Here is a 16,041-nt window from a genome sequence, read left to right on the forward strand (position 1 = left end):
CAGTGTGATTTTTTTTTTTTTAACTCATATTTCTCCTCAAACTCTGATCTCTTCCAAAAAAAAAAAAAAAATACACATTTTCAGGATAGACAAAGGATATGACACTCTTGTTGTTCATTTGTCCTTTTAAATATAAACTGCTTTCTGAAAACAAAGAATTAAGAAATGTTTCACGACATATGTTGTCTTGGGTTAATGAATAAATACTGCTACTATGGCTAGTGCTTACTGCTATTCACCTGCTTTGCATAATGGAATATTATCAAGTTGGTGGATTTAACATTATTTAACAGGAGTTTAATGAGATATGTGTGACAATCCTATCAATTTTTTTTGAAGGAGTCTTCCAGTGCTTTCTTATTATTTGCTCTTTAAATGTGCCATAACAGCTTTAGTCAAATGGGTTTCAGTGAAGCTCAAGATGATATCTGTGGCAATTCTTTTAATCAAACAATTTTTATTTAGAAAAACATCACAGACAATAACAACAAACTTGAAACATTGATACACATCATTTGATTACAATGACAATATTGGCACCAAAGTCATTATCATTTCCCGTGTCTTTTTTTTTTTTTTGCTGTTTATTGCATGCAAGTCATCAGCAGTAAAAATTACAATAACAACAATAATAATAATAATAAATTAATGACATAACTGTTGTTAATCAACTGCCGCAGCATTCAACACTTGCTTTAAGTCCATTAATGAATACAGAAAAACATGTAAAGGAAACACACTGCAGATACAGGAAACTTAATTTGGTCATCGCTCTTTTAAACATCTATAAACTGTTTTCCACATATTCTGCCATCTTATTTGTAATTATACTCACAACAACTATAATGCACTGTGATATGCTTCTGTGGAAAAAATAATAATATGGCCTGCAAAACAGTCAAAGAATATAATCAGTTCATTTTTATGTAAAAGCAGTAAATAAAAATATTAACGGGTAACACTGGTTTTGACTTTAAAGGAAGACTCGGCAACTTGCAGTTCGGAGACTTGTTAATATCAATGGGATTGGCTGTGGAGTATTGTTTTGCACTATAAACCATCTGTAAACATGCAACTTTGTGTTTGTTTTCACGTAACACTGACATATAATTCAACTGTTTAGTTGGTGGTAAAGAATTTTTGTTAAGTGTGAAATGTTAGGATGATAATGTACCAATATTTATTAGAGTATACTGAGTGGTTTTAATAGATCAGAGCAAAACTGTGTCCTATTTCCAATTCTAATACAACACAATAACCACAAACCTACCTCAGAAAAATAAAACTTATGATACATTCTTAAAATTTAAACCTCACTCAAGACCAATAATCAGCCAGCAACACACTCAGGTTATTGACTTAATTTTGACAATCTATGCATTGTGTAGCATCTTTCTAAAGAAGAGTACACTAACTGCTGTTTCAGCTCACCAACCAGTACCAGTCGTCCCATATACATACAATTCCTTCACTCAAGTCTTGTTCTTAACAGTCCAGTCTACTGAACATTAGAATTAAAATGATCTTTACCCCCAGGTTTAGTCCTCTGCAACCCAATGTAGATACCAACACAAATAGAAATATATTTATCTAAAAAATAAACAAACAAAAATAAAACATGGCAATGTGCAGACTGCTGTAATGCAAACTTCATTGCTCCAATCTGAACTCTCATTTGAAAGAGATTTTGTTTTCATACTTATTGTTATCACTAGAGAAAAGTCATTGATTATACAAATATATGCATGCAAAAAAATATATTTCCTGTTGAAATGAATGCTATCTTACTATTTTATACTTTCACATTATATGTTGCCACATGGGGTAGCTGCCAATTTTAAAGACATACAGGGACCAAATCTGACACAGCTGCAACAGTGTGACTATCATTATACCATCTCTTTTTAACCTCATTTACTTATACTTCCCTTCTATGTTTATACTAATAACTTCCACTCTTGAAATATGCGCATGAAAGTACCTTTGTAGCCATTTCTAAATTCTGTTTTTTTTCCTTTTTTACATTCTTTTATACCATCCAGTGCTGTAAAAGAAAGATTTTTGCTCTCCTAATTAAACCATCTCTTTGGCTTCGTACAGATTTAATTTGCCAGATTTAATATCTTCTTTAAAATACTTTATCTTGTCTTGTCTGTTGATGACACTATTTGCTTGCTGACTTTGCATTAAAAGTACGCTTAGTGTAAGGTAATCTGTGTTTTCTGTCATATAAAAATAAGCTCTTGTGTTCTTCTTACCAAAGCCTCTCTCTCTCTGCAGTTTGTGGTTTTACATTGGATATAACAAGTACCCAGTGAAGGAGGAATGCACGTACTGTCCAGCATAAAGTCCTGAAGCCTGATCTGAGGGCAGCTGAATATACACAGTGTCCCCTAGCTGTAGAGGTAATACTGCACTCCCTGATGCTTGGTCTAGGAAACCCTTTTTGTATTCATCATATGTATACATTACAGGCTCATTGTTTCTCATTAAAGCGACCCAGACATTAGTTCCTTTGCAATGAATGTGGTAGGCAAAGTAATAAATGCCAGGTACTTCACAAGTGAAAATTCCTGTCTGGGGGTTGTAGTTTTGGCGACCATTGTACAAAAGCTTGTCAAAGATGACTGGAGTGCCGACAGGTGGAAACGGAGTCATTGCTGTAGCTGTGAATGCTGGCATTTCCAGCCCACTGGGACCCATTACTTCTGCCCCATTGCCTCCATACTTGCCCTTCTTGCCATAACTTCCAGCTTTAACACCGTCTAGTCTTGGGCCCATCTCAGAAAGCACTCCTGCCATTTCAGGTGACACACTAGTTATTCCAGGTGGACCTGGTGGTCCAGGAGGGCCAGGCAGACCTCGTTGCCCAGGGGGTCCTGATGGGCCTTCTTTTCCTGGGGGTCCTATGGGACCAGGTAGACCTGGACCTCCTTCAACTGCAATGCCTGGTGGACCAGGAGGACCATAATCTCCTTTTGGTCCTTGAAGACCAGGGGGCCCAATTGGTCCTGCTGCACCATCCATTCCTGGGATTCCTTTAGGGCCTTGGGGGCCCACTTCACCTGGTTCCCCTCTTTCTCCTTTGGGACCAGGAGGTCCTGAAGAACCAGGAACACCAGGTAGACCTTCAGGTCCAATGTCTCCTTTGGCACCAATTGGTCCTGGTGGGCCTCTTGGTCCTGGCTCTCCCTGGTCTCCTGGCAGGCCATCCTTTCCAGGTAACCCTTGAGGACCAGGCTCACCCTGAGCTCCATCAAAACCTTTAGGTCCTTCTTCTCCACAATCTCCTTTAGGACCAGATGCACCCGTAGGCCCCGGGGGTCCAGTAGGGCCTGGATGACCTTCAGGACCTTTTGGTCCAGAAGGTCCAGGCGTACCAGGTAGACCGCTGTAACCCTTATCTCCCTTTGGTCCAGGTGATCCAGGTGGCCCACTCATACCTTTATCACCCTTTGGTCCTGGGAGTCCCGGTTTACCAAATCCTGGCAATCCTGGCTTTCCTGGCAAACCTGGTGGTCCTGGAAGACCTTTCACACCTGGCATGCCTGGTTGTCCTGGTAGACCATTTTGACCTGGCTTCCCTTGACCAGGTAGACCTGCTGGGCCAGGCTGTCCTTTTTCACCTGGTGGTCCAGCTGGCCCTTGATGTCCTGGATGTCCCTTTTCCCCTGATGGTCCCTGTGGTCCTGGTGTGCCATTCAATCCAGGTTTACCAAAACCAGGCAATCCTCTTGGACCAGCAGGCCCAGGGAGCCCTGGAAGCCCTTTGTGTCCAGGTGGTCCTGGCAGCCCCATCCCTTTGTCTCCTTTGGGTCCTGGCAGTCCTGGTAAACCTGGAAGACCTTTGTGACCTGGCTCACCTTTGGGCCCCATTTGACCTGGTAAACCTTGAACACCTGGTTTACCTATTCCTGGAAGTCCAGGTGGTCCTGGGGGTCCTTGAGGCCCTGGCTGTCCTGGTGGCCCTTCTTCACCCCTAGGGCCCATTTCTCCTTGAGGGCCAACAATACCAGTTCCTCCAGGTTTTCCAGGAAGCCCAGGAAAACCTGGTTTCCCAACTCCTGGAATTCCCGGTGGACCAGGAGGTCCAGGCCGTCCTGCAGGTCCTGGCAACCCATTCCCTGGAGGCCCAGGAGGTCCTGAAGGTCCCTCTGGTCCAAGTGGCCCAGGTGGCCCAGCAGGGCCTGGCTCTCCTTGGGGAATTCCCTCAGCACCACTAGGAATTGTCTGGCCTGTGAGAAATTAGTACATTATTCACACAGAAATAATAAATCTAAAAATTCACAGACACATATTGTTTATAAAGTTTGGAAATGACACATACAAATGATTATTTGTTTCAATTTCTATAGTTTAATATAAAAATGCCAATGATGACAGGTTGGCAGATATAAAATAGTATTTTTGCAGCAACAAGTTGATTCCCAAAGGCCTGAAAACTTGGTGTGGTGTGCAGTGTGTCCCTTAAAGTTTTGAGAAAACTGGAAAAGTGAAGGACAAAAAGGTAAAAAGGTCTGATATCATCTTGACAGAGATCTTTTTTGAGAGAGTTGAGGCTGTGTTGAAAAATAAAGGAGGCCAAATACTGACTTCCACCCTCTTTATAAATGTACAAACTCTGTTTTTGCCTTATATAGTGTATTTCGATTCATGATTGTACGTGCTTCAATAAACTGCTGCATTTATTTCCATTTTCATAGCAAAATGTAAAGAAATGAGGGGTGACTCAAGACCTTTTCATAGTACCGTGTAACTAAGTACTTATATTATAAACTTAAGAGACATCTGTTTACTGGTCATTCTTTAGCTCGATAGTAGAGGTTCAAAATCTACATGTATGGATTGCCAAAGTTGGTGGTATAGGTCTTTAAAACTGTTTTCTTACCTTTGTCTTTGCCACCATTGTAGCCTCCCCCCTTATGAGCATTTTCCTTTCCCTTGTGCATGGGCATTGGTGGGAGCTCCTTGCTGTAATGGGGATACTGCATATAGGGCATGTCTTTGCCTAGGTACTGCTGCTGAGGAAAGCCACCTTTGCCCATGCCAATATGTTGGATATGCTGCATCGGTTGGTATGGCTGAGGATGCTGCTTGTGACCGTAGTATGCTCCTCCACTCACAAAGGTAAGAACTACAAGCTGTAGCAGGAAGAGGGGGGCAAGGAGGGGAAGCATGGCCAAGGCCTGTATGGAGGATAGAGAAGACAAGATTTGATTTGATAGTTTTTTTTTTTTTGATGGTATGCAGATAAGTATTTCTTGTAATATCATGAAGCTCAAGTGGATAACTCTATCTGCAAAGTGGAGGCAGTGTACAACCACACTCTGTCTCCCTCTGCTGGATATACAAAGGGACAATAGACTTGCCCCTGATGTAAGTCTCAGTACCTCAGATATAACATTGTTACTGGCGTACAAAAAGTTTGAGTTTTTAATTTGTTTTCAGGATCATCTCGATAAGTAGAAAGACAATAGATTAAGGAAGTGAGCTTGGCAAAAAGCTAGGTTATTTTATTTCTTTTGCAGCTCAGCAGTTAGCAGCCAAGCCTAACATTAAAAAAGTGATTAGGTTTGACAATTTTACTTAGGATATTCTAGAAAAGCACAATCATTATTATGACCCTCTAGAAACATTTTTTTCATTAAACAAAAAATGATAAATGCCTTCAATGTCCTAATATTACAATTGATCTTCAAATCTCTCATTTTTACCCTCCTAGAAGAAATCTTTTACATTAGCAAACAGGTTTTATGAAGACAAAAGCACAAATGAAATATAACAATCAAATGGAAAATTTTAAGATGATGTCCTTTGATTTATAAAAATGCTTAATATGATTTTAATATGATTTTCTAAATATTTTTCTTCGATACCCCTTCACTTGTGCTTTTTGCAGTTTCAATTTGACACTCAAATTTACAATTTTTACATAGAAAACCACATTTATTTATTTTTTTTTTAAATGTATTGATTAGAGATGGACCGATCCGATATTACCTATCGGTATCAGTCCGATACTGACCCAAATTACTGGATCGGATATCGGCGAGAAATAAAAAATGTAATCGATCCATTAAATATCAAAAAAGCACCTCACAAAACTTGCTACACGGTGTAACTCGGCTCATAACCTTAGCACGTCGCCTCAGTATGCATCACGTGATAGAGCGGCTATGTGTATTTGTAGCCTTGCTACCAAACCAGCATTTCACCTCCGAGGAAGTTTTCCCAGAGAGAAGTAAAGCAAGTGTGTAAGTTCATCTCTGAATGTCTGTAAAGCATTCCCACTTAAGCTTAACAACAGATTTATGGAGGGACTGCCTCTCTCCCTCCCTCTCCTGTTGCTACTTCAATCATGAAACTGCTTAATGATCAGCTGATCGGCTTTTCTGTCGCGAGTCCGTCTCTCTTCTTAGTTTTTGGCCCACTTTACACCAGAAAGAGGAAACCAGCGGCTGAACAACAGCAACACTATTAAGCTTGAGAAGCTGTTGTTAGAATTTATTTAATATTATTTTCTACACCAGGATCCTTTTCTACGGAGCTGACGGCTGGTAACTGTGCAGGGGCGGATTTAGCAAAGTTTAGCCAGGGGGGCCGATAGGGCATGAACAGGGAAAAGGGGGCACAAAGACATACTTTTCTTTCTTATTCTCATTTAAAATGTCGAGCTTTTAATAAATAATTATCTGACTCTTACACCCAAAGTTTTAATCTGATGTAAAATATATAGAAGTCCATTACTGTATATAGTAACTGTTAAATCTAATATACCCTAGTAAGCTATAGTACTTTTTCCTTTGGGAAGATACCATCTGTGCAGTCTGCAATTCTGTTGAAGAAAGTAGTTGAATCTATTTAATTATTCTTGAAAAATAATTTATTTCTGTGCATTTTTCACCCTGCATCAAATTAAATTTGATTACATCAATTAAGCATCATGAGGTGGAGGGTGGTTCCCTATTTTTTTTGCTGGGAGTTTGCAACCCTATTAGCTAGGTTGCTTAATATTTCTGCTAAGTACTCTTTAAAATACCAGAATAGGGAGGATTGAATAGGTTTAAGTTTATTAGATTGATCAGTGTTGCTGAACTATGAAATATTTTTGGTGCAGTGTATTTTTTGCATACAGGTATAACAGAATAGCTTTAGTGTTGTTATTTATTTAAACTTGAGTATAAACTTATACAAAATGCACCAATATATTAAAAAAACGTTTTATTGATTAAAGAACACACTATATCAGATTCATATTGGTATCGGCAGATATCCAAATTTATGATATTGGTATCGGTATCGGACAAGTGGTATCGTGCCATCTCTAGTATTGATACAAGTTGTCTGGATTATTGCAGCAAAGAATCTCAGTTTTTCTCAGAGTTCATGTCCTGGAAACGATCATAATTAAGCAGTAACACAGCAGTACCTTGGATATTTGCAGAGGTGACATGTGCAATACTATAACATTATTATTATTATTATATTTGTGATGATGATGGAGATTTATACAGCCTGAATGAACTAGAAGATTGTTAAGAGGAAGTAACACTTGTGCGAACATTTGTTTTTTTATCTTGTTTTTAGAAGTGGGTGAAGTATTTCTGCCACCTGTAAGCTATATCCCTGGTATGCAGTGAGTTAGCACTCACTGGCTGAAAATTCTCAATAATCGTGCAAAAATGGCAGAGAGAAAGATTCTGCCACCTGTGTTTGGCATAAGTAGACTACAAGATCCACATAAAACAAGGTGTGGCCTCCAACCTGGTATAATAGCAAAGCATGTAATAGGAATCCAAACAGTAGACCGGTGTGTCTATTACATGCGTTGCCATTATATCGGGTTTTGTCCTCTCAGACTGAGTGTGCTAAGGTAGGATCTGTTCATTTTACATTCAGGTCCAATAAGTACATCTGTCAGCAAATAAAGTTGAAGCCCAACTGTGCACCTTTTAATGTCCTTCAGTATATCCATTATTTCAACCTTAAACTGCTTTAAACAGATAACTAAAAACAAAGCAAGTAAAAGAAACTTTTCTTGGCTCCACTGAATATAAAATTGGTTTTAAGCTGCTCCTCTGAGTATATACTTATCTGATTCAGTCTTTCTTAAAAGTATCTTTTTCATCTAAGACTGAGTCCTCTTCCCTGCTCCATGCACAGCTTCAAACACAGTCCTGGTCCAAATTTTATTACAGCCAACTCATCTCTAGCTTCACATCCTAAACCACATCCTTTATGTCCTCTTCATCACCGGCACTTTGGATCTTTCCTGCATTTTGACCTTTTCTCAGCTGTCTGGTGATTTTGACATGGCAATGCCACTGTCTCCCCCAGTGAGAGCTTGCCTTTGAACAGAGTCCTCCAAGTTTCTGCGGTGACAGAGGCCAGACGTGGCAAAGAGTCCACAGAGATGCCACTGACGTCTCTCAACAAGAACTGGGACTCTCTTTTTTTCCCCCCATGCGAATAGGAAGCTGTTCAGTGTTTCCATTATTCTTGAAGACATCTTGAAGACGTTACACACAATTATAAATGTAATGACTGAAAGGTGTGACTAAAAGGGCTGGGTGAGTGGGTTAGAAAAAAGACATTACATCACTGATCCTAAAATATTTCTTAGATTAAAATATTCAGATGCATTTTTGCAGTGGTGATATCAGTGATGGATATTTAATACTGCGTAATGATTTTGACCAAACACCATATATGTATGAAACAAGCAAAGAAAACAAATGTGGCAGTTTTACTGCCCTTCAGGTATGTCCCAGCTCAGAGTTGGTATGTGGATATATGTGTGTGTGTGTGTGTGTGTGTGTGTGTGTGTGTGTGTGTGTGTGTGTGTGTGCATAGATGTTTTTAAAGTGGTGGAAATATTCTGACAAAACTTGCAGATCAGAGACACCACACAACGAAGGTCTGTTCAGTGTCACATAGCAACACTAAAGAGTTGTTATGGTGCCTGCAGAGAGATGGAAATACCTCCTGTCTTTACCTCCCATGCTTTTCTCCAGCACATTATTCTACATAGGTGTTGCCTCCCTACAGACTTATTCATACACCAAGGCCACTTTCAGACTTTGACATAAACATTAGGCAGCAATTTCCAAGTGTCAACTTGTTATTAGAGAAAACAGAAAGAGAGACGCCTGGGTTTATAACAAAGTGCCTCTAAATGATTCTGTTATACAGACTAAGTGCTAATATCATTCTTGTGTGTCCACACAGATGGCAGACATGGAGTCACGTATAACTGTGGCACAGATGTGAGAAGACATGATGGCGTGAGTAACGTGTTGTGCCGTTTCTCAGACCTGTAGGATTTACAGTTTAATTCTTCAAGTACTGGTGTAAAACAATCCGACTACCTCAGTGATGACTCTCTGACAGGCAATCATTTGCACCAGGAACAACAACTATGCTTTTCATTTACATGCCAGGCAGATGCCACCCGTGTGTCATTCGGTTCACACTCCTCTCACAGATATTTGTTTCAAAGACTGTTAAGAAAAATCAGACTTTCTATAATAATATTAATATTATAAATTGGAATTGGTATTTTCCTTTGCAATTTTATTTTCTACACTGCATATGCAGAAGTTTATGGTCATTCAAGCGGCTTTGGGAGAGTGTACTTTGACACAGAAAGGTTTGAGTTGCAGTCTTAAAACAATTAGTGTTGGTGGGAACACTCGGTAAAAGACACCAACACTATAGTCAACCATGCATTTATCTCCAAAGCCCCTCTGCATTGAGCAAAAACATGTTGATGTTTAGCCGCTGCCTTTGCATGGGCAGTCAAAGTCATGAATGTCACAACTTCATCACAAACCAAATTTTAAAAATGTAAGCTGGTTATGGAGGTAGACACAAACTTCATCTTGTATATTTTATGAGATGGAAACAGTCTCTGAATCTAGGTAATGAAAGCCACGCACAAGTGCTTTCATCTTGCATTCTTTCTCATGGCCAGCAGGGGGTGACTTCTTTGACCATAAAAAGTGAGACTGCATATAAGCTTATGAGAGAATAACTGTAATGGTCACTTAATATATGTCCAAAGTAAATACTTTGCAGATAACTTAATGGTCTCAATTACTGGTTTGAAGTCTTAATTAATACAGCATGATGTTAATTTTGTGAATTATGTTTCCATTTATAAAAAAGTAGATGATAAATCAGGGTGTGTTTTAGGGTGTGGCTAAAGTGATTCACAATATTCTACTGTTTAATCTCTTCTTTTCTTGATCAGATCCATCTCTGATTTGATAACCCTATTTTCAAAATAGTAAGACATCCATCCATCCATCCATCCATCCAACCATAAATCCATCCTCTTCCACTCCAGGATCATGGGAGGATGGACTCTATCTGTGGTGTCATAGTGAGAGTGAGAGTAGGGTGCACTCAAGATAGCAGTGAATCAGCAATAATCAAAAACTTTCACACAGTCTGTCATTGAGATATTTAGTAAAACACCACAAACAGTTACCTCAGGACAGCGTTAAAAGAGATTTATTTCTCTAAAGCTGTGTCATTAACTATAACAAAAGCTTATCCAAACACATTTGTTGAAATTTCTCTCAGGATTTCTCAGGTGTTACAGAATGAGTATTATATTCTATCAACCTGGCTCCTATAGTTGGATAATTAATCTTCATTGAGCATTACGTAAAATGAGACGTCAGCCTTTGGAGACAAGGAGTTACAAATGTCTGCTTTAACAACCCTGTTTGTTCAGCATCTGCTGCCAAGCTCATATGTGGCTCGTCACACACCACTGGGCTCTCAGCATGAGCTGCTGCTCAGGCACTTCTAAAAATAAGCAGGCAGAAGTAGTCTACCTACCATCTGTCATGTAGGTATTTGAATTAGTATCTGTCTGTTGAGTGTGAATCCTCTTCCTTAAATACTTCCAGATGTCCATCTTCTTGACATTTTACACAAGCGAAACACAGTAAATTCATCAGGGGTGGGGAAAAAAAGAAAGGACTCATGGTCATCATATGGGTGTAACATGTAAGTTTTGCTTAGTCAACCCACACCTGGCGCACATTGAGTTGTGGGCTAGTGCAGGTCATACAAGTGGCAATCATTGGAATCTCATTAAAGTTACAACAGCTGCACAAATCCCTGTAGACAAATATGTAAAGAAAAAGGCAGGCTGCCACTAAACTGCAGTGGGTCTAAATGACCTCACATCTTGAGTTTACCTTCAGACGTATTGACTGATTGATTAGAAAAATCAAATAATAAAAAATTAATAATAATAATTAATAATGTAAGATGATCAGTTTTTGTCAGTAATAGAGAAACAGTTAGGAAGAGATGTGAGGACAAATAGTGCTCTTAAATATAATTAATATAGAAGTCTGCATCATCAGTTTCAATACAAAACAATTGGAAAGAATTACACAGATGACCACAACAAGTCACAGCTGATCGACTACTCTGTTATGTACACACAGCGATTGCGGCTGATGGATGAGGCAGCCAAGTACGCACAACTAAGCGGTGTGGCACATTCTTACACAGACGCACGTTCAGTCTTCCTTTGCTTTACACTGAGATGGAAATATTAGCACTGTCTCCCACCCTCACACCTTCAGACACATCTGTCTCTGACATCTGTCTGTCTACCCTGTCTGACAGACTTTTCTCACTGTCTCCCTTTCTCTCTGTGTCTGCACAGAGACATGTCTGTTCTTCAGCATCAGTCGCGTTTCTTTCCCTGATGTCTTCTTCGGTCTGTTTGCTCCTACTGACCTTTTTCCTCCCTTTGGAAACATACAGGCTCAGGAACCTGAGTAAGACCACTCAGTCACCTCCCAGACTGTGGTGGAGGTCAGAGGACAAGACAGCATGTTCCAGGAAACCACAGCGGGGAAAGTTTAGTGCACACAATATTCACTTAGCCTTTATGATACAGGCTGTCTGACAAAAACAGTTTAATGCCCACTGAAATTGCTTGACAAACCACACTGCCTTCCTCTCTTCACCGCAAACCAGCTGCAGATTCATACTTAATGCCAGCAGTACCCTTGCACTCAATCTTGGTAACTGCCCTGGTGTTGGTTGTGGTTTCTCGGCGAAAGGGAAAGACATTTGCAGCTCCTCGGCTCCCTAAATGCAGCTTTTATCACAAAGCACACCTTGTAAAATTAACACCTCCTAGAGTCAAGCTGCAAAAGTCCTCATTCAAACAAACCCTATACACAAACCACAGCAACACAGCTACACACACACTGCCACAGCTGTGCAGCTAAATGACCAAACTGTTTACTTCTTTCCCTCTGCTTTGCTCAACCATCATTCTGGGTTTTCACAGCATTCTTTTGTCCCTTTGTCCAATGCATTCCTGAAGTTTGGTGTTGTGGGGTACAGCTATGCTGTGCCTGCATACATTCACTGTTTAAAAAACCTTTGTTTTGTGCACACGGCCGACTGAATCTGTTGCACAGTAAAGTCACAGGCCACACAACGATTCTATACTACGATGTATTTGTTTTAGGAATTTTGTTTTCATTTTGTTAGACATGGCACAGTTGAAAGTAGAAGAAGACCACTCTAATTTGTCATGTGTTGTCATATTTTGATATATTTTGATAACAACTACTTTTTATTGGTCATATTATATCGGGTAAAAATCACCCGGCATTAGTGATTGTGTTACTATTTATAGCGATAGTGTTCTAGGGTTAATAAACTATGTTTCTCCTGAACATCATGTGCATAAACAAAACATATGCACAAACCAATGTAAATGGTTAGTGTCAGATTATTAATTTAAAAGTGTTTACTGCTGTTGTTGTTGTTATTTTATGTTGAAACTGTATGTGATGTGGTTTCCACTGAATGTGTGACCAAGAATAGTGTTAAAGTTTAGTTACCAATGAGCCACTATCACTGAGACTTCATCTTTAGGTTAGTTGCTGAAATGTTTAATACAACAGCCTTTGCTAACTGGGTCATGCAAGCACTGAGTATTCTGATAAAAGTTATGCTGTACCATACTTTAGCAATATAAATGTTATTTTTCACAGTAATAAACTGTTTATGGATACTATAGAACTGTATTTTTTTACTATAAGAAAATAGTGACACTGTAAAACAACTGTAGAAAGCCTGTAATTGTGGACCACCGAGGACCATATGTAAGTAAACAGTTGCATTTTTGTATTGGTGTGTTGTTTTAATTAAAAGTCATACAGCTTTAAAAAAATGTTGTCTCCTAGTGTACTGTTCACTGGAAGTAACCTACCAGCTATTGTACATAGTCATAATCACAGACTTTAAGTGAGAATATAAATTTATCATTGCTCAGACTCAACCTTTCCTCAGTTTGCACTCTCCTCCTACATGTCTGATCAGGTGGTTTGATCCTAATAAGAAATAGCCAAATCACAATCCTTTTACTGACAATGAGCCAAACCAAACTATGGAGAGACGTCAGAGAAAGAAAGCATTACAAAGCAAATCGGACGGCAGAGACAGAGCTGCTGTGGACCAAAGGCAGTGTTTGCTCTACAGTCTCTTCTCACCAAACTGCTGCTCTTACCCCCATCACATGCATCTGCAAGTTTGGCTTCAGCCTTTCTGCACACAGGCATGCACACAAAGCATTTGAATGGATATTTGCGTTCAGCGCTGGGTTTACTGAGAAGCTCAGAGTGATGCTGTGCATGAAGGATTTAGAGCAACGCCCATCCATCTAACTTAAGAGAGGCTCCGCCAGCTTCTCAGCAGCATAATGGTGTGTCAAAATATTAATTACATCTTAGCAATGTGTCATAAAACACAACACATGAGTTAGACAACAACATAATGGAAGATGAATATTTCTGGAACTTTAAAAAAATATATCTGTAGTATAATTTTATTCCTTAATAAAAGCATGCTTTAAAAAAATCACAGACAGAAGTGGATACCTTAAAATGAATGTCATTTCTAGTGTTATTAAAAAAATACTCTATAAACAAACAGAAACAAACAAAAAGAAAAAAAAAGTATTTAAAAGATAAGATACAAAATTTCAATAATTCCTTACCTTTGTGAATAACTTTACTGGAAAAAAATCAGACTCTCAGACAGAATAGCAGACAGCCACGCAGAGAGAACTCTAGCAAGTGAGCTCATAACAGATGCACACCTTGAGGACTCAGCTTTTTATCTGCTGCAGGGTGGAGTCACTGGGGTGAGAGAGAAAGAGGCAAAGGGAGAGAGAAAGGGGAAGGGTGGGATGGAGGAAGCAATGGAGCGACTGAGATTTGACTGAGAGTAAATATCACTTTGCAAAAGGTTATGTCAGGATTTATAGTGGCAGAACATCCTCACATCCCCCTGCTGAGTGTCAGCAGTGGATGACAATGATGAAACAGGAATGTTTCCCTTATTAATTATGTGATATACTTGATGCAGTAACAAGCAGAGTAATTAATTAATCTATGTGAGCTAGGACACGGTGCAGCTGGCTGTTTGCAACCACCTGTTCTGGCACACACCTGGGAAAAAAACACCTTTAAAACAGTTGAGCCTATAAATAAGTTAAACATTACTGTATCTGCAAATTAATGAACTTCTAAGGAAATTGTAACTGGTATTGTCCTCTTTACTTTTAATGTACTTTTAATCTATGATCTGCACCTACATTAGTATTTAAAATAGTGTTTTTTGTATGTAGAAAGTTTTTCTGATTAGGTAGATCTGCTTCCACTACTTGACTGTATTTCAGTGATAATACCTTCCAACCCCGTGTGCAGTTCACTGAAACACATCCTATGTTGCCAGGAGCTTTGGTTTCACTCATGACGATTGTATTTCATCATCAGTGTTTATTCAACGTTTGTCCAAAACAGAGGGGAAAAATAACATCCTGCTGTGAACGCCTGTGCATGCTAAAGTGCGAACAAGTCAGCATCGAGTGCGGTGGAAAGCTTGCTGATGTGTACCTGGAGGGAGCATTCAGTCACAGCCTCAGACTAAAAATACTCTTTTTCTCAGAGTTTCTTTGTCCGTCTGTGACGACAGATGCTTTCCAGGACAGTTTTGACACGTGTGTTCGACAAGTTTCTTATAACAACCTAGTAACTCTGACGTGTCTCGCCACCTAAATACATGCAGCATGTACACAAAGTGTGACTCTGTTCTTCAGCTCTGACCGTGCGTTGGCATTTATTTCCTTTGCGTAAACTGCCATGCTCTTTGCTCGTGAGATTTTAGATGCTGAACAGAGACCAGCAGTGTGTCTTTCCTGAGGGTAAATTGAAAGCATCTGTATATAAGGGACAGTGCGTGTGTGCGGTTCCAAAATGACACAGTGGTGTAAAAGGGTGGATGTCCTGTTGAATCTCCAACAGCCAAGTGTCAGCTGAGTCAGCTTACTGGTGCAGGCCTGATTTGGTTGATGAGGACTGTTAATGTGGATGATGTTCTCATTGGTATCAAATATTTATGGCAAACATGTAACACAGTAAAAAGACAAATGCTCTAAAGAGGTTATCCTTCATTAAAGAGATTATCAGATCAAACCATCTTTTTTTTTTTTTTTTTTAAAATAAACACTGCTGTGATGTTTGTAGATGTTGTGTAGGCCTGGTCTTAAGTCTAAACACCTCATGGCAGTTTTGATCTCTAAGGACCTTTGCTTGTAATTGTTCTCTTCCCTCCCACACAAACAGATAACTCATATAAATGCAATAAATGCGCCACGCACACACGCACGCACACACACACACACTTTGAGTTGCAGTGTGAACCGTACACGATAGCCAGGGGGTAATGAGTTGTGTGTGTTTGCCCTCGTGCTTTAACTCTCTTCCTGTTCCATTAATGAAGCCTCAATAGGCCCTCATGACTGCTGCTCACTGTCCAAACTCCTCCTTTTTGCATCCTGCAGCAAGGGAAAGTAGGCCCGGTGTACTGATCAGATAGTCAAAGAAAACATTATTGCCGCTTTAACAGATAGATACTATAGTCTCTTTCAAAAGAGGAAAAAAACAAATTATTCCTGGTTACTTACTCTGTTTCATTTGAAGTAGGTAG

General features: G+C 39.5%; 1 protein-coding gene across 1 annotated transcript; it reads right to left on the minus strand.

Moving 5' to 3' along the window:
- Positions 1-768: 768 nt before the first annotated feature.
- col8a1a (collagen, type VIII, alpha 1a) lies at positions 769-14,142 on the minus strand. Its single transcript, XM_006788206.3, has 3 exons — positions 14,048-14,142; positions 4,889-5,186; positions 769-4,235 (listed from the first exon to the last, which is right to left on the minus strand). Exons 2-3 carry the CDS (start codon positions 5,175-5,177, stop codon positions 2,290-2,292), a joined length of 2,235 nt encoding a protein of 744 aa, XP_006788269.1. The 5' UTR covers positions 5,178-5,186; positions 14,048-14,142; the 3' UTR covers positions 769-2,289.
- Between the last annotated feature and the right edge of the window lie 1,899 nt (positions 14,143-16,041).

Source organism: Neolamprologus brichardi, chromosome 16 (assembly GCF_056152115.1).
Source record: "Neolamprologus brichardi isolate AB-2024 chromosome 16, ASM5615211v1, whole genome shotgun sequence".
Lineage (NCBI taxonomy): Eukaryota > Metazoa > Chordata > Actinopteri > Cichliformes > Cichlidae > Neolamprologus > Neolamprologus brichardi.